This window comes from Mastigoproctus giganteus, chromosome 3, assembly GCF_048544385.1.
Source record: "Mastigoproctus giganteus isolate SK-2022 chromosome 3, ASM4854438v1, whole genome shotgun sequence".
In the NCBI taxonomy this organism is placed as follows: domain Eukaryota; kingdom Metazoa; phylum Arthropoda; class Arachnida; order Uropygi; family Thelyphonidae; genus Mastigoproctus; species Mastigoproctus giganteus.
Genome location: NC_143577.1, coordinates 255,500,634 through 255,525,129, shown reverse-complemented (window position 1 = coordinate 255,525,129; position 24,496 = coordinate 255,500,634). Strand labels below are relative to the sequence as shown.

Here is a 24,496-nt window from a genome sequence, read left to right as displayed (position 1 = left end):
TGTCTGACGAATTTGATTGGTTACTTTAATGTGGTGACAAAGGAACTGAATGCAAAAAATAATTTTGATATCATACTTGAATTTTAGGAAAGCTTTTGATACTGTTGCACATGGAAGACTGCTGTACACATTGGAGCAGTATGGCATTAAGGACAAGTTGCTTATATGGATAAAAGGATGGTTAGTGGGATAAGACAGAGTGGTAATCAATAACATAGTGATTACGACTCTGTTTACTGATTACCACTACATAGACAGAGTTGTAATCAACGATAGTTGGAAACAAAGGTATAATGCGAGTAGGAGTAATCTACAGACCAGGTGATTGAAGATTATGATGAAAGCCTCTACATGCAAATGGAATGGGCAAGTAAGCGTCAATGTCTTATGGGTGATTTCAATTTGCCTCTAATTCACCCGTAAGACTGCCAATTGTCCTTTTGGTATTCGTCTCCAAGAGCTACTCAAAGACCTTAATATCAAGGTAGACAAGGTTGCCCAAACACCACAGCAACCCCTTCCACCCTGGCATGCTCATGTTCCAACATGTGACTTGTCCCTTAGAAACTGGGGAAAGTCGGACACTCCATCTGTCTACCTGCAGCTTTATTCAGCACACCGAACTGAACATTCTGACTTCATGCCAGTTTACACAGACGGTTTGAAGTCGGAATCTTATGTGGGATCTGCTGCTGTCTTTACAAACAGCACTACATCGGAGCAGATTTCCTCTGACTGCAGCATATTTACTGCAGAGCTGCACGCTATAGAGTTAGCCTTGGATCATATTAGTAAATGCCAATACCAACGGTTCATTTTATATTCCGACTCTCTCAGCGTGTTACAGGCTTTAATAACCATGAGATATAATTCTCATCCAGTTCTGTCTAGCATTCAGCAGAAGATTCACTTCCTCTGCGAATATGATATCCGCTTCTGCTGGATTCCCAGCCACATTGGGATTAGTGGAAATGATTTGGCTGACACCACAGCCAAATCAGAAATTCCCAATAATAATCGCTGCCTGTCAGTCCCCTATACAGACTACAGGCAAATAATACACCAAAAGATACACTCCCAATGGCAGGATTCGTGGAATAGACACACTGCGAATAAATTATACCATATAAAGCCTGTAATTGAACCGTGGCAGTCTAGTCTGCGCAGGAATCATAAGGAGGAAGTTGTTCTTGCCCGGACCCGCATAGAACATAGTCATTTGACTCATTCGTTTTTGCTGAGGGCTGATGACCCTCCTGTGTGTGAGTCCTGTGGCACAATTTTAACTATCAGACACATTTTAATTGATTGTCCAGATTTTAGTAATATCCGTTTTGCCGCTTTTAATCATCTGACTGAGCTGTATACACTCAGTCAGATTTTATCCGACAATCACAATGTGTCTGCTGTTTTTAGCTATTTTAAATCAATAAAGGTTTTTACTTGTATTTAAAATTTATGTCATTGCTATTTCTTTATTGATTTATCTTTTTTACATTTTATACTTTTGTTATTTTATATCTTGACATGGTGACCTAAGTAATTAGGTCAGTGAAATTAAAATTTTTATATATCACCTGGTTTTGGCACATTATAGCCTTAGTTGCTAATGTGCCAAGAACCAACCAACCAGCCTCTAATTGATTGGAGTAAATGGGAAGGAAACTTGATATGGGAAACAATTTTTAAATCAACTAGACATGTTATTTGTATCAACATGTCAGGGAAAGTACTAGAGAAAAGAACATCCTAGACCTCATCATCACCCATGAATCAAATGACATAACAGTGCTGACAGTACAGGAATCAGTAGCAGGAAGTGATCACGGAGTTCTACGGTGGATTATGAAGAGAGAGGTAGCAGTAGTAAAAGGCAAAGGAATGGGTTATGCTATAAGAAAAGGAAATTATGACGCCTTAAGGTGCCACATGGCCTCTACTAACTGGATAGATATCGCACAGAGAATGAATACAATTGAACTGTGGTATGCTTTTAAAACATTAATCACAGATGCCTTGAATGCGTATTTACCATTAAAAAAAATACTCAACGAGGAGGGTTCCAAGGTGTGTGAATAGTGAAGTTGCCACATTACTTGAGCAGAAAAAGGATGGCATGGAAAGGTTACAGAGCAATAAAAAGTACTGAAGCCTATAATAGCTACAAGATGATCTGTAATAGAGCCACAGAAAAGGTTCGACAGGCAAAGGCAGTTTATGAGAAATCACTAGCAAACAGAGCAAAGAGGGGGATAAGCAATTCTTCACATGTATAAATGCCAAGAAGAGCAGGACAAACCAGATCGGACCTTTACGTAAGGGAAAGGTGATAGTATTAAATACATCAGCTGCCATTGTAAATTAACTCAACAGTTATTTTGCATCGATATTTACAAATGAAAAAACTTTTGTGGCAATGGGAAATTGTGGGAACGAAGTTAAATATGTAATTAATGATATTGAAATTTCGCAAGATTATTTAATGAAAAAACTTTCGAACCTACAGGCCAGTAAGGCTCCTGGAGTTGATGGAATATACCCTATAATCTTAAGGAAAGGCGGCAAGTGAGTGCATTGAACCATTGAGGCTAATTATGCGAGCATCACTAGACTCTGGGGAGATTCTGTTGGATTGGAAAAGTGCCAATGTATTTCCCATACATAAAGGTGACTCTAAGAGTAAAGTGGGAAATTATCGACCTGTCAGTCTGATTTCAGTGGTAGGGAAAATCGTGGAGGCAATGATCTGGAATTCAGGATCATTTGGATAGAATTGAAATTTTCAAGGATACTCAGCATGGTTTTGTTGGTTCTTAAGGGAAAATCATGTTTAACAAATGTGGTTTGCTATTTTGAAAGGGTCACTCAAGAGTTGGATTTAGGGAATAATTTCGACATTGTTTATTTAGATTTCAGCAAAGCTTTTGACTTAGTCCCACATGAGCGGTTGCTTTATAAGCTGGAAGAGGTTGGAATCACTGAGAAAATCCTTAGATGGATTCAGGGCAGGAGGCAGAGGGTTGTGATAAATGGCTATTCCTCAGATTGGGTTGATGTAAGAAGTGGGGTTCCCCAAGGATCGGTATTAGGACCACTGTTTTTAATTTTCATAAACGACATCGATGAAGGGATAGAGGGTGTGAGGTCTAAATTTGCAGGTGTTAAAATTGGTAGAGTAGTTAATGATTACTGTCAAGATAAGCTTCTTCAGAGATAGACTTCAGGAATTGTCAGAAAAATGGCAGCTATGCTTTAATCCAACAAAGTGTAAGGTATTACACCTGGGAAACAGTAATCCCAAAATAACTTATTCACTTGTTCAACTAAACCCAGTACTGGAGGAAAGAGACTTAGGTGTTACGATATGGTCAGACATGAAATTCTCTGAGCATTGTAAACAGGTTGCAAGGAAGGCCCATGATGTCCTATCGATGATCTATCGAACTTTTGCAAGTAGAGATAGGGACGTGATAATTCCATTATATAAGGCTTATGTTAGACCACACTTGGAATACTGTGTTCATGTATGGAGACTACACCTAAAGAAAGACATCGAGCTTCTTGAAAGGGTGTAAAGAAGGGTAACTCGCCTGGTGAGATCGGCAACAATGGGCCCAGCACGTTAGTGTTGGGCCCATTTGTTATTTTCTGTACTTATCAGTGATATAGAAAAATTTCGGGCTTAATGCCCAAGTTTGCATGCAATATGAAGGTTGGTAGGGTTGTTAGTAACACTAATGACAGTACTATAAGAGGATCTAGAAAAGTTGATCACATCGGCTGTGAGGTGGCAGCTGAAGTTTAACGTTGACAAATGCAAAGTACTGTATATGGGTAGCAGTAACCAGAGCATTGTACCAACTCTTCGGTACTACACTCAGTAGTGGAGAATGTAAAGGGACCTGGAGATAATTGTGCAGTTTTCTGAGCAGTGCATACAGGCTGCCAGAGCAGGTCATGGGGTCTTGTCAATGATATATATATACAGCAGGGGTGGCCAACTTAATTTGTGATGCGATCTACTATCTCAAGAATTTCATTGCATATGGTTAAAAAAAGTTAATCAACACCTATTGAAAAATTGTTCAGAATTCTTAATTTTAAATACTTGTGAATTTAAAATTTAATTTATGCCAAGTTTGTCTTCATGTCTGCCTAGTTTTCAAAATCGGGTATATACTGTGATAAGGCCAACCATAAAAAATCTTCTGTATGCAAGTCCGTAAGAGTAGAGAGATTCTTTATTTGTTTCAAATACGAAAAGGCCCATTCACATAGATATGCGGAACCAAAACAGGAATTTAAAAGATTCACTGCATTTTTTTTACATTTTCTTGGCAAACATATTTTCAAGTCTTCTTCTGATGATCTGGCTTTTAGGAAGATATTGTTTCGCAATGTAATAATTTTATTTTCAAGTAATATTTTCTCCATTCGAAAAATCTCAGCGACTTTTTTGCATTTTCTTTCGTATCTAAGTTGACATTAAATGGGTAAGAAATATGACAATGTCTTCAATTGTTTTAAAATCACTAAATCTGGTTTCAAAATCATCCACAACATTCTCAATTTTGGAAACATATTTCTCACTATTAAATTCAAAAACAGAATATTTTTGCAAATGATCTTGCATATTTTCAAAATGATCGGATTTTTTTTTTCCATTTCAGATCCTTAGCCATTGCCAAAAATTGATATTTATATGCAAAAATACTACTAATCAGTGTGTTGAAGTGCCTTTCTAAATTTTCTTTTTTTGGGTATAGCTATGGAAGCATTGCAAATCAAACAGCATTTTTCTATTATCATTACAAAAAAAGTATTCTAGTTCCCACTCTTGATGAAAATGATACGTTTTGCTCTTTTTCGTAGTATTCATTTTAAATCAAAGGTTATTAAATTAACATAAGTACTGTCCATTTATTAATATTAAGTAAGCTAAATAAGAATTAGACATACACTATACTCTCCACCATGTAACTGGGCAAAGTTTCATTAGACAAGCTTAGCGGTTGTGCGGCGAAAAGAGTAGTTACATAGTTCAACGGATTTGTAATTAGCATATGCAGTGGAGCGCATAATAATAATATTTAGATTTTGACCAATCTATTTTTTATATATATTTAAAATTTGTCGTGATCGACTGAAATTAAAGCTGTGATTGACTTGTTGGCTGCCCCCGATATACAGTAACTTTGCTAGCAGGAATAAGGAGGTGATTCTCCCCTTGTATAAAGCAATGGTCAGGCCACACTTGAGTACTTCATGCTGGTCTGGAGGCCTCATTTTTGGAAAGATGTAGAGCTGCTGGAGTGAGAAGTACAGAGAAGTACTGAGTACAGAGAAGGGCAATGAGATTGGTAAGTGGAGCATAGGTAGTGCTTGCCAATAAAGGCTTAAGTTCTGCAAATTGCAACATCTGGAGACTAGGCACTTGCTAGGTGATCTGATTGAGGTGTATAAGGCTTTGAATGGTTTGAGCAAGCTTAGTGCTGATGGGTTTTTCGCCTTGCTTAGATTATGCACCTGAGGGGGCATAAATTCAAATTGAGGAAAGAGTTGTAGAAGAGATGTGTGGAAATTTGCCTTTAGCCAATGGGTGATTGATTTATGGAACAAACTTACAATCTGTCTTTATGAAAGTTGACAGCTTAAATAAATTCAAGGCAGAATTAGATAAATTTTTGGAGTGAATAGATGGCTGAAATGGGAAGGGTGTTTTTTTTTTTTGGCTTTTGTACAAGCTTACTTTCTTGCATCATATGTCTCTATTAATTCTAAATGAAAGATCTTTTTCAATTTCAAAATAATTATCTGCTCTTTTCATCAAAAAATAATTTTAGAAGAAAAAATGACTGAGCATTATTGCTTACTTTATAATAATCCAAAAAATGCTCTATTTTACAATGTTTGGCTTACAGCAAGGAATTTGAAACAAATGTATTTATAAATTGCATGAAAGACTGGAAACATGTCCATCAAAGAATCAGTGAACATGAAAATAGCAAGTTAGTATCTGTATGCTCACCTTCTAAATTCTGAGGACAAAGATATTGAAGACTTGCTATTTTCAGAACATTTCTAGACAAGACAGAATGAAATTAAAAATAGACAAGTAATGGAGCAGCAGTGCGTAGCACACGCTTCTTGATTAGACCGGGGTTCGAGACCGTGACCACCAAATACAGAGGATGCGGAAAGGTCAGGGAATGACCTTTCCGCATCCTCTGTATTTGGTGGAATTCTCGGTGCAATATAGCCTTAGTTGCTAATGCTCCTAAAAAAAAAAAGTAATGGAAAGAGTTGTCAATGTTATTAAACTAATTGGAAAAAGAATGGCTTATGCCAACCTGTGGGCTGGACATGGCCCGTGAATAATTTTTATGCGGCCTGTGCAGAAAGTGAACTAAAACAGCAGTTTAAACTTTGTTAATTATTTCAAGAACCATGTATTTAATGCTAAATTAAGTGAAATAAACAAATTTTAAAAGACTGTGGCATTCGTTGCAGCTAATATGTTAGAATTGAAGCCACGTGCTGGTGTTGTGAATTTTGTTTCTTTTATCTGTTTTGTATGATAGCCCGACTAGAAGCATCTGTATATATGAGGTGCTATCAAAATCTTCCAGGGTTCCAATTATGGAGCACCTTCTTCTTGACCTTGGTGGCTATGCAAAAGTGTATGAGCAGTACACTTCATTGAAAATGTAACACTAATTTTTCTCGAATTACCCAGTGTGGCCTGCATAACAAATAACTTTGAATATGGCCCCTGTACATGGAAGGTTGGACACCACTGGCTTAAGCTAAACAGGAAGTACAGCTGAAGCAGCATATATGTTAGACGATTGATTTTCAGAATTATGTGATGAAAATTTTTTGGAATTGCTCTTGCTTCTATCCAAATATGATTTGCTATTAAAAATACATTTAAATAAAGTAATAAAAAAGAAGTGAAGATGCACAAAAATCAGGTGGCAAAGGCCGTGACAATTTATTAAATTTTATATCGAAAAACACTTGTAAGTTATTGTAGCAATTGGATCTATGATATAAATAACTATTGCACATGAAGCTGGCATGTTTTGTGTACATTTGGACACAACTCATATTTCAGTGACGGACTAGTGTTCAATGATAATTTGCTATGTGGATAAATAGAAAAACATACAAGAGAAGATTACAGCTATAGTAAATATAGAAAGCTAGATCTTTCAAAAATGCACTTTTAAAATTTAGTTAAAGAACTAAATGCTATTATAACAGCATTTAGTTATTCAGTATTTAGTTAGGAATTTTCAAATGTACACTTTTGTCAAAATATCTTCAGTACTTCTGGAAAGGTATTTTTGGAACAATTTAAAAAAAATTGTACTAATAGAAAATAACTGGATATTATAAAATGTACTGCCAATGTGACAGATGGGGCTGTAAATATGAGAAGCTATATTCTGGTTTTTCAACTTGGTTATCTTCTGTATCACCTCAATGTTCGTGTCTGGTTTTATAGCCATGTATTAAATATAGTGATTAGTGATGCAATAAATCTCCTCTATTTAATAATTGGAATTGCTGCATTTTTTTGAGAATTCCATGAAAGAGTGTTAATCCAACTTGTGAAAAGAAAAAAGAATACTTTGATTACAAATAATTGGTAAAACTTGCTGGTGGTGATAGGTGCAGCAGTTATTAAAATATTGGGTTCATATGACAATCTGAACAGTTCTTTATATTGATGTGATTCTTTCTTTAAAAAAATATTAGAAAATAGTATACCTGATTTGTGAGCAAAAGCTAGATCTTTCAAAAATGTGCTTTTGAAATAGACTATTATAACAACATTTATTTAAGAATTTTCTAATTAACTACACCTTTGTCAAAATATCTTCAAACAGTTGGTATAGACTTACTTAAAGCACATCAATTAGTAATGGCACTTTGAATGAGTTATTAAATATACAATGAGAGAATTACATTTAAAGTAGCTGAATATATAATTTCTGGGCTACAAACAAAATCAAAAAACATGGTCCGGAGAATGATATTATTATTCAACATTTCTTCCCAGAAAAAATAAGAGAAAGAAAGGCTATGTCTGGGGAAAGTATGTCTAAAGAAACAGTGCTTTTTGAGACTTTGAAGTCATTGTGCCTAACAAGATATTAGATAGTACTATTGAAAGATTTGAAGAAATTAAGGAGTTGTATTTTTGATTTGACTTATTTATCACTAAAACCTTTTGAAGATATAAAATATTCTTTACCTGGTAATGCACTGCAAAAAAATGAGTAATATATACCTATGAAGTTGGATGAACAAATAATAAAATATAAATTGCAAGAACTGATAAGTTTGGCAAATAATTAGGACAGATTTAATTTCATTACTGAAAGAATATATCAGTGTGAATGATGAAGTCTTAGAAATTACTGAAAATGATTTAGACTCATGATGTAAAGAAATCTGTTTGTAAACATTGCCTCAATTTTGTGGTATGTATATACATAACCGTGGAGCATTATCTATTTAGTGAAGCCTACAAAAATATAGGTTTGGTATATAAATATTAGTGTCCTACTTTTCATAATTCTTACAATAATATTAATCATACATTGTTTTATTATCAAAGTATATGATATCAAAAATAATTTTGATATCATATACTTGGATTTTAGGAAAGCTTTTGATATTGATGGGTCAACTGTTGATGATCCTGCTCAGGTAGCTAACAAACTAAATGAATATTTTGCATTGACATTCACACATGAGGAGTTATTCAGCAAGGGGAATGCCAGAGGTGTATTCAACTCTAGCAGTAAGCTACAGAATCTTGAAATAACTGGGAGTAAAGTGGAGGAGAAACTGTTGAAGATAAACACAAGAAAGGCACCCGGGGTGGATGGGATCTATCCAGTTATATTAAAGGAGGCAGCAAAGGAAGTAAGCAAACCCTTAGCCATAATTATGAGAGCTTCCTTGGACTCAGGGGAGGTACCCATAGACTGGAAATGTGCAAATGTGACCCCAATTCACAAAGGAGGATCAAAGGCTGACACAAGTAATTATAGACCTGTGAGCTTAACTTCTGTGCCAGGAAAATTAATGGAGGCACTGGTTAAAGAAGCACTGCAGGATCATTTAGACAAGACTTCAGTTATAGCTCAGACACAGCATGGTTTTGTTAAGGGGAAGTCTTGCCTGACCAACTTGATTGGATACTATGATGCAGTCACAAAAGAACTGGATGCAGGGAATAACTTTGATATTATATACTTGGATCTTAGAAAGGCTTTTGATACTGTTGCACATGGAAGACTGCTACACAAATTGGAGCAGTGTGACATTGGAGGCAAATTGCTGCTATGGGTAAAGGGGTGGTTGAGGGGGAGAAGACAGAGTGGTAATCAATGGACACTGCTCATCATGGACTAATGTTATTAGTGGAGTCCCTCAGGGCTCAGTGTTGGGTCCATTATTGTTTTCTGTATTTATAAATGATATTGATGATGGTATATCAAGCTTAATGTCCAAGTTTGCAGATGATACAAAGGTTGGCAGGGTTGTCAAGGACACTACTGACACTATGCTGCTGCAACAGGATCTGGAAAGGTTGAGCAGATGGGCTGAGAGGTGGCAAATGAAGTTTAACATTGACAAATGTAAAGTACTACACATGGGAAACAGCAACCCCAGAGCAACATATCAACTCTGTGGTACTACACTGACAGTGGTAGAGAATGAAAGGGACTTGGGGGTGATTGTGCAGGCAGATATGAAGTTCTCTGAGCAGTGCAGACGGGCTGCAAGAGTAGCTCATGGAGTATTGTCAATGATATACAGGAATTTTTCCAGCAGGGATAAGGAGGTGATTATTCCATTGTATAAGGCAATGGTCAGGCCACACCTAGAGTACTGTATACAGGTCTGGAGGCCTCATTTCAAGAAGGATGTAGAGCTGCTGGAACGAGTACAGAGAAGGGCAACAAGATTAGTGAATGGAACAAAGGGGTGCTCTTACGAAGAAAGGCTTAAGTTTTGCAAATTACAGTGTCTGGAGACTAGGCACCAGCGAGGTGATCTGATAGAGGTGTATAAAGCCTTGAATGGTTTAAGCATGCTCAATGCTGATGGGATTCTTCCTCTAGCTCAGAAAAATCACCTGAGAGGGCATAAATTCAAATTGAGGAAAGACAGATGTAGGATAGACGTGCGGAAATTTTCCTTTAGTCAGCGGGTGGTTGGTTGGTGGAACAGACTGCCATCCCTTGTGGTGGAGGTTGATAGCCTAAATAAGTTTAAGGCTCAGCTGGACAGGTATTTTGAACGAACAGAGGGGTGAAGTGGAAGTGGGTTTTTTTTTTTCTCTTTTTTTTGGCTGATGCTGCATAAGCTTGCTTTCTTGCATCAAATGCCTCTACTAATGCTAATGCTGTGGCATATGGAAGACTACTGTACAAATTGGAGCAGTATAGCATTAAGGTCACGTTACTACAATGGATAAAAGGATGGTTGAGTGGGAGAAGACTGGTTATCAATGGACACTGCTCTTCATGGATTAATGTTATTAGTGGAGTCCCTCAGGGTTTGGTGTTGGGCCAATTGTTGTTTTTGGTATTTATCAATGATAATTATGAATGTATATCAGGATTAATGTCTGTTTGCAGACGATATGAAGGTTGGTAGGGTTGTTAATGACAGTAATGATAGTATGCTATTGCAACAGGATCTGGAAAAGTTGAGCAGATGGGCTGAGAGGTGGCAACTGAAGTTTTACATTGATAAATGTAAAGTACTGCATATGGGTAGCAGTAACCCCAGAGTAACATATCAACTAGGTGGTACTACACTCAGGGTAGTGAAGAATGAAAAGGACCTGAGGTAATTGTGCAGTCAGATATGAAGTTTTCTGAACAGTGCAGAAAGGCTGCAAGAGTAGCCCATGGTGCCTTGTCAGTGATATACAGGAATTGTGCTAGCAGGGATAGGGGGTGATTATTCCCTTGTATAAGGCAATGGTCAGGCCACACCTTGAGTACTGTATACGGGTCTGGAGGCCTCATTTTAGAAGAGATGTAGAGCTGTTGGAACAAGTACAGAGAAGGACAAGATTGGTGAGTGGAACAAAGTGTTGGTGTTCCCAAGAAAGGCTTAAGTTCTGCAAATTTCAGCTTCTGGAGACTTAGGCACCTGCGAAGTGATCTAATTGAAGTGTATAAGGCCTTGAAAGGTTTGAGCAAGCTCAATGCTAATGGGATTCTTGCTCTGATTACTCACATGATTTCAATAAATTTCAATTGAGGAAAGACAATTGTAGAATGAATGTGTGGAAATTTGCCTTTAGCCAGTGTGAGGTATATATTTGGAACAAACTTACATCTGTTGTAGTGGAGATCAGCAACTTATAAGTTCAAGGCAGAACTAGACAAAAATTTGGAGGGAAAGGATGAGTGAAATGGGAAGTTTTTTTTTTTTTGGCTGATGCTATATAAACTTTCTTTCTTGCATCTTATGCCTCTGCTAATACTTACATTCCATTCAGTTCTTCCTGTTGTCTTCTGATAGAAGGCCATTAGGGGGGCAGGCATTGTCGAGGCCATGTTATGTCAAGGATCTGGGTATATTCTTACCATATGTATGCCATATCCAAAAATTTCATTACTTCATACAGTATGTCCCTCCCACTTTTGCTTACTATTCAATACACCATGAATTGTCAAACTAATAGAGTAAGCTTATTTGCGAAAAGATCTAACTCTACCAAACACTTCCTAGTTCATTTCACAAATATATGTGGTCTCAATTCTAATCTCAAGGATGTCCATTTCCAAATTCTATAACGTATCTAATTGTCTATTTCCACTTGCAGTCTGCCAAACCACCATGTACTTTTTATGACAGAATCTCAGTTATCGGTTGATTCAACTACTGCTCATCTCAGTTGCCCAAATTATTTGCAGCATGATTCCTTTCACCTCAAAGGTGGTATTTGTGCATATGTCTGTTCCGATATTCCCTGTGCTAATTTGTAATCTCCTCTTTTCGATCTTATCTGGCTTAAAATCTCTCTTCCTCATTGTATCAAATTCATCTGTAGGCTCTACCATTCTCCCAACTCCACTAATCACTTGGAGGTCTTTGACCTCCTCTTTGCAATTTTACTTTCTCCAGTCCAACTTTCCTAACAGTGAGGTAATTTTCCTTGGTGATTTTAATGTTCACAACTCCAGCTGGCTTCCATTTTCTAGTCACACTGACCCAGCTGGTCGAGGTGCTGATACTTTTGCAATTACTAATGACCTTACACAGATTGTTCATTTACCTATAAGAATACCGGACAATCCTAACCATACAGCCAACACACTTGATCTTTTTCTCACAAACAATGAAGTGAGTGGTCCTTTATGGCACCTCAGATCACAACTTGGTGATTCTCTTCTCCTTTTTCTCATGGCTATTCCCAACTTCATTGTTTGGCATTACAAGAATGCAAAATGGGATGACCTGTGAGATTACTTTTCCTTGGTCTGATTACTGTTTCAAAACTTCTGATGTCAACGTTTGCTCAGATCGTGGCATTGAAATTATTCTTTTAGGAATGGAATCCTTTATTCCACACTCTACTTTAAAATCTCGTCCTCTATCTAAACCTTGGTTTTCTAATAAATGTGCTAAGGCTGTTCAAGAGAAGAATGTTGCGTATCGTAATTGTCTTGTTTCCAATTCTTCAGTTTCATTTTCTGCCTACACCCTAGCTTGCAACAATTGTAAAGCAGTTATTAACCAGTCCTAACTAGATTTTGAACAGGCTAAGAGTAGAAAACTTGCTTCTTGCTCTAATGGTAGCTGAGAATTCTGGTCTCTTGCCAGAGCTATCGGCTGCAACTTTTGCCCATCTCTGCTCTCACCTCTGTCAAAACCAGATGGTTCTGTTGTCACTTCAACCAAGGATAAAGCTGACTTGCTAACATCCCATTTTTCTTCCAGCTCATGTATTAATGATCTTAGTAAAACACCTCCCGCCATTCCCACAGGCTCCATTCAATGCCTCCTGTGGTCTTCCATCATAAGGATGTCAGAAGGATTTTGACGAATCTTGATTCTAAGAAAGCTCCAGGTCCTGATGGTATTTCTCCGCTTGTTCTCAAAACCTGTGCTCCTGAACTTACTCCTGTTTTTTGCCGCTTTTTTCACTTTCTTATTTCAGAGGTGTTTTTCCAACGGTGTCTGCTTGGAAATTTGCTTTTTTTTTTTTTAATGTGAACCCCAAACACGAGAGGTATTAGAACCTATAGTACTTAGGACCGTGCTTGGATTGGAGGTTGAGAAGACTAAAGAAGATATTTGTTAACATTGGACTTGAACTTCTGTAGATTGTAATTTTCAGGAAATACGTATGAAGGAAGGTTGTTCCAGAAAACGGCAGTTGAATGAATAAAATCATATCCAGCCAGTTCCTAAAAAAAGTGACAAATCTCTTTTGGGGATTACTCAAAAGAGGTGTCCCCAAAACCTCTCTCAGGCTTCTAGATTCCATTCAGAAGAGGGCAGTTAGGTTAATTGATTACTCCTCTAACAGTCTCTCTCCCCCCCCTCCCTCCCCCATCCACTTGTTGTCTCATAATGTTCTGTTTCTGCTGCATGCCTTTTCTATAGGTACTTCCATGGGCACTGTTCTTCTGAATTGGCTTCTATAATTCTCGCTCTCTTTCAAAACAGTCCGAATACATGCTGCCACCAGCCAACATCGATTTACTGTCAAACTTCAAATTCACGTAACCAACTTTTCATATTCCTTGTTTATTCATTCAAATGCCGTTTTCTGGAACAACCTTCCATCATACGTATTTCCTGAAAATTACAGTCGACAGAAGTTAGTCTAATGTCAACAAATATCTTCTTTCGTCTTCTCAACCTCCAACCGAAGCACTGTACGAAGTACTATAGGCTCTAATACCTCTTGTGTTTGGGGTTTTCATAAAAAAAAAAAACCCTCTCCTCCCTTACTTCCCCTTTAATCCATCCAAGAAAGTGTTTGCACCTGTGAAAAGGTTAGTCTTATGCTCTTGCATAATCCTTTAACCCTAATTTAGGTTTTAAGTTACTAAATTTATTTTAATTTGTACCTCTTAATTTTTTGTATGTGATGTTTTTCAGCTATAAGGACACTGCAGATTTTTAATATTGAGATGAAGAGCAAGATGAAAGCCCATACGATGAATGAAGATGTAGTGTTTTGGAAATGGATAAATGTTAACACCATTGCTTTAGTGACAGAAACTGCTGTGTTTCACTGGAGTATGGAAGGTAAATTTTACTGTGCAATTTTTATCATTGTTAAAATTATTTGGAGAGAAATTTCTATTGAACTTTGAATATTAAGTTGTAAGGTGGTTTATAATAAAACATAGGACACTGAATTTAAAAATATTTGTTTATGTGATTAAAGTTAGTTTTTAAGAAGCTTACTTTTGTTGAGCAGGCATTCAACTAAATTTTCTGTTTATATTGACAAAACCTAGTATAGGCAAGCTGATGTAATGGGAAGGCACTTGTATTGCATTGACTCTCTTACAACTAATTGTTTTCTGCTAGTATTTTCAGAGCAAAATTATCCATTAATGCATTGAATATGTTTCTACTTTGTATCAACTGAGAGAGTCAAAAACAACAAAATAATTTAATTGATTAATGAAAACAAGATTCTCCTTGCACTTGATCAAACTTTAAACTGCACTTTCTCCATTTTGACCTTTCTAACAGATAAATTGATTCTTTTAATGCTTACAAATACAGCTTGATTTTATTTTCTAGTTGCACTGATCCTGCTGTTAGGTATTTCAGAACTTCTTAATAATGCTTGTACACCATCTTCAGTTTACTTCCTAGAATACCACACAGTCCTAAGTGCAGACCTAATCATTTTGAACTTTTTCTCATGAGCGATCATTTCATACTGTTAATATTAGTTATCTTCTAGTTGCAACTTGGTGATATTATCTTTTTCACTGGAGCCTCTGGCCCATGGTCATTTGCAGTCACAACAGCCCAAAACGAGATGAGCAACATGATTTCTGGTCCTTCATTTCTTGGGTTGGACCACTATTTCAATTTTCTGATCTTAATTTTTGCTCAGATTGTGTCGCTCGAATTTTTCTTGTCGGGATCAAATTCTTCATCATCATCATCATCAGCCATTTTCAATCCACTGTAGGATGAAAGCCTCTCCACCAACTTTCCAGTTTCTTCTGTTTTGTGCCATGGCCATCCATTTACTACCCACAAACTCATAAATTTCATCTATCCATCTCCACCATTGTCTGCCAGGTTTTCTTCTAACTCCTCGTGGGTACCATTCTGTTATTTTCTTAGCCCATCTGTCATGTCTTCGAGCTATGTGTCCTGCCCAAGACCATTTTAGTTCTTTAGTTTTGATAAGAATGTCCTTTACTTAAGTTTGCTGCCTAATCCATGTGTTTCTCTCCTTATCTAACAGTCTGATTCCCAATATAATTTGTTCCATTCTTCGCTGTGTAGTTCTCAGCTTCTCTTCCATTCTTTTGGTGAGTGCCCAAGTTTCACTTCCATGTCATGTTGGGGAGTATACATTGGTTCATTATTTTACGTTTCAGACAAACTGGGATATTGCTCTTCAGTATGTGACTATATTTCCTGAATGCTATCCATCCAAAAATTTATTCTTCTCTTGACTTCCAGCTATTTATCATTATTACAGCTAATAACTTGTCCCAGATAAGTATATGACTCCACCTTTTCAATTACTGCTCCTTCATTCATTATATCCCCTTTCTGTGGCATACTTGTTCATCATTACTTTTGTTTTAGCCATATTTATCTTTACTCCTGGCGCCTCTGTAGCCAGGTAGGCAGGAGCAGCAGCGCGTAGCACACACTTCTTGATTAGACCGGGGTTTGGGCCCGTCACCACCAAATACGGAGGATGCGGAAAGGTCAGGGAATGACCACCGCATATACCCGGAGCAATATGGCCTTAGTTGCTAATGCTCCTAAAAACCAAACAACAACATCTTTAGTCCAAAATCCTTACTAACTGTGCATAACTGATTTAGATTTTCCTCTAATTCTTTGGGATCATGGCTTATGACCACAATGTCATCTGTAAATGGTTAAAGTACTCTCCATTCACATTGACTCCTTTCTGAAACCAGTCTAATCTTCTGAAAGCTTCCTCAAGGGCAGCAGTAAACAGTTTCAGAGATATTGTCTCCTTAGCATTAGCAGAGGCATATGATGCAAGAAAGCAAGCTTATTCAGCATCAGCCAAAAAAAAAAAAAAAAACACCCACCACTCCCATTTCACCCCTCCGTTCGTTTGAAATACCTGTCCAGTTGAGCTTTAAATTTGTTTAGGCTATCAACTTCAACAAGTGATGGAAGTCGGTTCCACCAACCAACCACCCGCTGGCCAAAGGCAAATTTCCGCACATCTATCCGACATCCGTCCTTCCTCAATTTGAATTTATGCCCTCTGAGGTGATTATTCTGAGCAAGATGAAGAATCCCATTGGCATTGAGCATGCTCAAACCATTCAAAGCCTTATACACCTCTATCAGATCACCTCGCCGGTGCCTAGTCTCCAGACTCTGTAATTTGCAAAACTTAAGCCTTTCTTCGTAAGAGCAACCCTTTGTTCCATTCACTAATCTTGTTGCCCTTCTCTGTACCCGTTCCAGCAGCTCTACATCGTTCTTGAAATGAGGCCTCCAGACCTGTATACAGTACTCAAGATATGGCCTAACCATTGCCTTATACAAGGGAATAATCACCTCCTTATCCCTGCTAGAAAAATTCCTGTATATCATTGACAAGACACCATGAGCTACTCTTGCAGCTCGTCTGCACTGCTCAGAGAACTTCATATCTGCCTGCACAATTACCCCCAGGTCCTTTTCATTCTCCACCACTGTCAGTGTAGTACCGCAGAGTTGATACGTTGCTCTGGGGTTACTGTTTCCCATATGTAGTACTTTACATTTGTCAATGTTAAACTTCATTTGCCACCTCTTAGCCCATCTGTTCAACCTTTCCAGATCCTGTTGCAGCAGCATAGCATCAGTAGTGTCCTTAACAACCCTGCCAACCTTTGTATCATCTGCAAACTTGGACATTAAACTTGATATCCCATCGTCAATATCATTCATAAACACCGAAAACAACAACGGACCCAACACTGAACCCTGAGGAACTCCACTAATAACATTAGTCCACGTTGAGCAGCGTCCATTGATTACCACTCTGTCTTCTGCCACTCAGCCATCCCCTTATCCATAGCAGCAATTTGCCTCCAATGCCACACTGCTCCAATTTGTGCAGCAGTCTTCCATGTGCAACAGTATCAAAAGCCTTTCTAAGATCCAAATATATAATATCAAAGTTATTCCCTGCATCCAGTTCTTTTGTGACTACATCATAGTATCCAATCAAATTGGTCAGGCAAGACCTCCCCTTAACAAAACCATGCTGCGTCTGAGCTATAACTGAATTCTTGTCTAGATGATCCTGCAGTGCTTCTTTAACCTGTGCCTCCATTAATTTACCTGGAACAGAAGTTAAACTAAAAGGTCTATAATTACTTGTGTCAGCCTTTGATCCTCCTTTGTGAATTGGGGTTACATTTGCACATCTCCAGTTTATGGGTACCTCCCCTGAGTCCAAAGAAGCTCTCATAATTATGGCTAGGGGTTTGCTTATTTCCTTTGCTGCCTCCTTTAATATAACTGGATAGATCCCATCCACCCCAGGTGCCTTTTTTATGTTTATCCTCAACAATCTCTCCTCCACTTTCCTCTCAGTTATTACAAAATCATCCAGCTCCCTGCCAGTGTTTACTTTACCTACATCATTCTACTTCCTGAATAACTCCTCATGCGTGAATGTAGATGCAAAATACTTGTTTAGATTGTTAGCCACCTGAGCAGGATCCTCAACTGTTGAACCATCAATATCCAGTGGACCAATCTGATTCATCCCTTTCCTTCTTGAGTTTAAATATGTAAAGAACTCTTTTCTGTTTTTCTTTGCATCCTTTGCCAAGGATTTTTCGTAGTCTGCCTTTGCCTGCCTAATCTCCTTTGTGACTTGGTTACAGACCAACTTATATCTATCATAGGCTTCCATGTCACCCATTAATTTGTATGTATCCCATGCATTATCCCATATCCTTGTCGAACTCCTTTCTCGATTTTAAATTTCCTACTCTCTTTGTCTAGTCCAATAAAGGAGGTAGCGTTTTCATATTTTCTTCAAAATCATAATATATGGGGTATCTATGCCTTGTCTTTCCAGTGCCCGAAACGTTGCTTTATGCTGTATGGAGTCAAATGCTTTTTTATAATCCACAAATGCCAGGCATAATGGTGTTTTATATTTGTTTGCTTTCTCCATTAGCTGTGATATTACGTGAAGGTGATCCATAATTGACAATCCTGTTCTAAAGCCAGCTTGCTCTTTCGGTTGATTCTCATTAAGTATTCTTTCTAATCTGTTAGTAATGACCCTTGTGAACAACTTGTAGATGTGGGATAACAAGCTAATTGGGCTATAATTTCCAATTTCTGATTTATCTCCTTACATAAAAAAAAAAAAAAAAAAACTATGGTTGCATTATTCCACTGCTTAGGCGTCACACGTTTTCTAATGCATTTTGTGAAGAGCCTTGCCATCTCTTCTAATTTTAACAACTCTACAGTAACTTCATCTTCCCTCGGGGCTTTCTGATTCTTCATTTTCTTCAACGCATCTACCTCATCAGGAAGAATATCGGATATGTCGTATGTGTTGCTATTTTGCGATTCATCTTCCCCACTGCTGGCATCATTCTCTCGCTCCTTGTATAATTCTCTATAGTAGTCTTCTGCTATTTGAATTATGCCTTCTCTGCTATTTATAAGTACACCATCGCTATTCTTCAGTATATTTCTTTCTGTATTAGCTCATGGCTGTTGATTTAAGTCCTTTGTTTTCTCTTAATGCTTGTTCTACTTTTCTTGTGTTAAATTGTCCTCTCTGAGTCTCTTTCTAATGGCTTTGCATAACTCAGTGTACTCAATTTTCTCCTTGTCATTGTTTATATTGCTCTTCATTTGTCACCTTCAGTTCATCATAAGTGTTTCTTGACTAATTTTTTCTTCTTTGGATTTCTTTTCTGCTATAGGTTTCTTGGGCTTTATGACTTTCAGAAAGTTGTAATATTCCTCGTCGATATCTTGGTCCTGAGCAGTCTGCAGAAGCTCAAACTTGTTAAGTTCCAGTACAAACTGCTTTTTCTCCTCTTCTGTTATCTCAAAGACCTTTGTATTATTTACTCGAGTCAGTTTTTTCCTTTCCTTTCCTACATCTATATCAAGTGTACATCTTATCATTCTGTGATCACTTCCAAAATTTACCTTATTCAGGATGGTAACATCATTCATGATATCTTCTGTTAGTGAGGATGAAGTCGATTTTGTTAGTTGTTAATCCATTTGGACTCTTCCATGTCCACTTTCTGTTCACCCTTTTCTTGAACAAAGTGTTCATTACTGACAATCCTTGAGATTCTGCAAATTCCACAAGTCTTTCACCTCTTTCATTTCTTTCACCAATTCCAAAATTTCCTATAGTTCCCCTTTCTGTGCTGTTTTGTCTTTTTCCAACCTTAGCATTGGAGTCCCCCATAATAATTGTGTAGTGGGTTTTCTGCTCACCTAGAAGACTATTTCGGTGTACATTTCTTCATCATCATGGCTCGATGTTCAATCAAATTCTTATTCCACTCTAAACTTTCATCTATTACCTAAACCAGCATTTCCGAACCATTTGTTTGTGGTCTCTAGTTTCTGCAGCTAAAAAAAAAAACTAGATGTTAGTTTTCTTTACCAGCCGAAAAATGAGTAATAATAAAAAAACAAACGGTGATATTACTATTATTTCTTCAGAACACTGAAAATAATTACTAGTCCACAGCTCAAACTCATACTCACTGAATTAATGTTTTCCTCTTCTTAATCATCATCCCTTTTACTCCTGTTTTTTTAGAACAACTTTTCTTGCATGCTTCCTGAAAATTAAAGTCCAGTGTTGTCAGCCGTTTTTTTTTTTTTCAAACTTCAACCCTCCATGTGGTTTCAATACCTTTCATATATGGGATCACAGTACAGTATATCCTCTTTACTTTGATATTATTCTATATTAAAGTAAGGATATAATATAATCCTTATATACGATATATTATGTTATATTATGTATTACTTTGATATAGGATTATATCAAAGCAAAGAGGATTCCATGACTAATGATACAATTTTAACATTAGTAATATATTTTTACTACAGATATTTTAAAATGTTTACAATGAAATTCAAATTGGGCTTGTTGTGAATATTGAACTTGTGATTAGCAGGTTTAATTTGAAAAGACTGCTAAAATCAACTACAGTGAAATATAGATTAGGACTATAACAAAACTTTGCTGTAGTGTGTGTGTGTGTCATCTTTAAATTTTACATTTCTGTCCACTTCCCCAAAACTTTGTTTATAATCTTGCGGGACCACCAGGTCAGAGTAGTGTAGAGTAAATCATGAATACAGTCGTTAACCGTATTTAGCAGTGTTGCAGGCTTGGACTAAGATTCACTCAAAGAGCATGTGTTGCTGCACTCTCGCCCTTGAACACTCTACTACCTCAAGCCTTCATGTATAAATACAAGGAATTTCCATACATCTAAGTCATGCCACAGGCATTTGCATAATCCATTTTGTTTATGCTAATGAAATTAAAATACACTTATCACTAATGATACAAACTGCATAACTTCACAGTGAAGATCCAGTACGTCTTCTGCACATCACACACACACAACACGAAAGAGAATAACAGTGAATGTATTTTTTAGAAAAAATACTTTTGCAATGGAAGATAAAAAAAAATCTTGCACATAATAAACATTGCAGAGTTTTTTTTTTTTTTTTTTTTTTTTTTTACCATGATAGTAATTATATGATTCTATGTACACGAGCTGTAATCTTAAAAAAAAAAAAAGCCCATGCTATTTGTATATAATTGCACTTCTCTGCTAAAGAATTAAATAGCATATCCATATTTTAGGATATTATTTGCTGTTTAATGTTTATAATCAGTGCAAAAAGGTAACATTCTTTGTTTTTAGCACTGTCACTTACTAGGTGAACTTTAACTTGTGCAGACTTCTCTTGGAAATTACAGCCAAATAAGTGGCCACGGATTTCTTTCATGAACCAAACCAGTTTGACTTACATAAACAGCTGAGAGAGTGAAGAGAGAAAATGCTGTGTGTGTGTGGGTATAGCTGGAAAAATATGTTTGATTACAATTATGGAAGTAGCTTCTGAAAGGAAAGCTCCTATTTCTTCAAGAGTTTTCCTCTTATTTCCAATACTCCTTTCCCAAGCCAAGTTTAAAGATGAAAGATAAATTGTTATGCCTCCATGTTCCAATTGGAAAATGCTAATGTCCTTCAAGCTGGCATAATTTTTATTTATTTTTTTATGCTTTATTTTAGTGTGCAGGCCCATGTAAACTCTTCCTTTCATGCAGGCTCTGTGATTAAGCTTCATAAATAGAAACTTTTTTACACATTGAAAAAAAATCATTTAATCACATAACCAAGGTAAAATTTTTCAGGTAATCAAATATACACTTTTCAGTTATTCTAAAATGACAACAAACTGGTCACTGGTTCACATGCTGAATAACTGTAATATGAAAACGCAGTCTGTGTGTGTGTTACCAAGGTCACTGAGTACAGTACAAAAAAAAAATGTTACCTTTTTTGCACGAATTGCAAGTAAATCACTCAGCACAATTTCAAAAATGTGGATATTTTCTCTTTACTAGATATGTACAATTATACATGAAAAATAACAGCAGTTATTTCTTGTAGGCTGTATGACAAGTAATGACAGCCAAAACAAAACTTAGCAATATGTTATGTGTGAGAAATTAATTGAATTTATTCATAATGCAATTAGTCTTTTTCAATACTGACTAAGTTAATGTTAATTATCTATTCAACAAATGTCTACCACAATGATCCAGATATTCTTAATACTTTAAATGAAAAATTAAGATTCTTTACAGTATTAATGAGAGTGACAAAAATTTCTCTTTAATAACAATGTTCTTATTGTATATGAGTATTTTGAACCTGTTTAAATCATAAACAGTTTGGTCCATTAAACTTCAAATTAGAAATTTTATTGTATTAAATTAAAAAATATATTTCTAGGTGGAACAGGTCATTAATTGGTAAGATGACCTGCTCCACAACTTAATTTCAGTTGGAAACTAGCTTTTATGATGTACTTTTCATGAGAACACACATGATTGAAACACTGGATTCACAATGCACCATCCTAACATTTTTTTTTTTTTTTTTTCTACATTTTTTTCCCACCTGCACCCACACACAAAAAGCAAACTATCCCTTGCCATTAAACTTGTGATTTTTAAAACAATCTGTACGTGAAGTTTCATAATTTCTAGTTTACAAATTGGCTAAAAGGTACTAGTCTATATTGCAAAAATATGTGGGACATGCAAAATTAGGTATCAGGTATAATCTGTGTTTGATGTAAAATTAAACAATTTTGTGGTGTGTCCACAATGCATTTGTGCTTTGCAAAATTTGATTTAAGTGCATCGTCGATAAGATGCTAAATAAATATGATGCAGCATTTAAGAAGATATATGCAAGATACTTTTAACATTATAAAATCTTGAAATGGCAATAAGTTTGCTTTCTAGACAGTGTATAGATGTGATTTTTCAGTTTCAAGTAGTAGGATGTGTAACCAAACAAACAAGCATAAGAACAATGTGCAGTGTATAAAAATAAATGCTGAAATTGAGCTAACATTTGAGTGAAGAGTGTTGTCATATACTGAATGCTTATGTTTATCATATAACTTTTTGTAAAATAATGAGTTTACCTCAATATAGTACGTAGAACACTTCCGTATAATACTCTCCAGAAATTAAAACGAAAAAATCGACAACTTACATTAGAGTAAAATATAAATAATTTACAACTGAAGAGACAGGAAGTGAATGAAAAAGTCAATAAGAGTTTTTTTTTTTTTTTTTTTTTTTAAATTAATTAGTTACAAATAATTTTACAAATATTAATATCAACATAGAACGTATTGAGTATTACAGCTCTTATTCATACTATCTAGCTTATCATAGAACATAATCCTCCTCTGATCCATATAAGCATATAGGTATGTGGTTAAAAAATATCTTTCTTGATTCTCAAATAGCAAAAAACATGAAGTAGAAGAACCAAAACAGCAGTTAGTGGATATAGATAGAGGGGAAAGAAGAGATGACAACCTTTAACATTGCTGCTTTACCTATGATTTATGTAGATGGCAGTAAGCAAAGTATACATTATGTATTGCTGGTCATGTCAGTTCACTTGACATAAGTATGAAAAGCAATAAATACCAAGTATGCACCAAGTAGCTTTTGAAGTGAATATGCTCCTTTATTAACTTTGAAGACAAGTAGTGTTATGGTATGCCTAAAAATTGGAGTAACGTGGGCATTAAAAGAGGTGATTAAGTGATGCTAATAGGTTGTCTTTGTCACCTGATTAATTTGTGTGGTGAAAGGGATTGGCTGCATGCTTTCATCTTAACGTGGGTGAATTTGTTGGATATTTACTGCTATCTAGACTGTTTAGAAAGAAGTGCTAATGCAGTTTTGTAATTATGACAGTGAGCTCAGCAGGTTCTCCTAATCAATTATTAACACTGAAGTTTGTCTCAGTTGTTAGAGGTATTAAGGGGTGGTTGCCGTTAACTAAATAAAGCTCAGTCATATTCTTGAAATACTGGAATATGGTAGAACCTTTAAGCAGTTTTTCCTTTTGGCCTGTATCAAATACTTGTGTGATGGACTTCATTTGTTGTCTCTGATCTTCATAAATCAGTCTGTAGTACAGCAGATGCTTCCATTCCTCTAGAGCTCTACAAAAGTTAGAAGTCTTGAGTCAGATGAAAAAAAAAAAGTCATTAATTGACCCATGTCAGTCAATGACAAATCTTGTGGTGATATAATCTATGGAAATACAACCAAATGGGAGGGAATTATTCATCGATTGAATTAGCCAAGTTCAAATTCAGTTTACTGTTATGTATCAGTCAGTTCAGTATTTGTGATCTGAAACTATTCACTTATTGGAGGTAAAAACTTCAGATCTGTATTTTCATATTCTATGAAGAATGACAGATATTGTCAAGTCTGCTAATGGTTAGAATTGGCAGTGCTTGTTTTCTGTAGGATGTGGGGATTACTCAGCTTTACTTCATCCTTATAATGAAAGGAAATTAAAGCCACAAAACCATTATTCTCACTGCAAATGAATAAGCTGGCTTTTTTTCTTTTTTAAACAGAATGCCTAGACAGAAGAGGCAAGTAATGTACAATTTTTTTTCC

At 36.3% G+C, this 24,496-nt stretch overlaps 1 protein-coding gene across 1 annotated transcript in view; it reads left to right on the top strand.

The window, feature by feature from the left end:
* Chc (clathrin heavy chain) overlaps positions 1–24,496 on the top strand; it is a 496,589-nt gene that overhangs the window by 46,616 nt on the left and 425,477 nt on the right. The window contains exon 3 of the mRNA XM_090369802.1: positions 14,155–14,304. Coding sequence (XP_090225928.1) covers positions 14,155–14,304 — 150 coding nt within the window. The remainder of the gene's footprint in view (positions 1–14,154; positions 14,305–24,496) is intronic.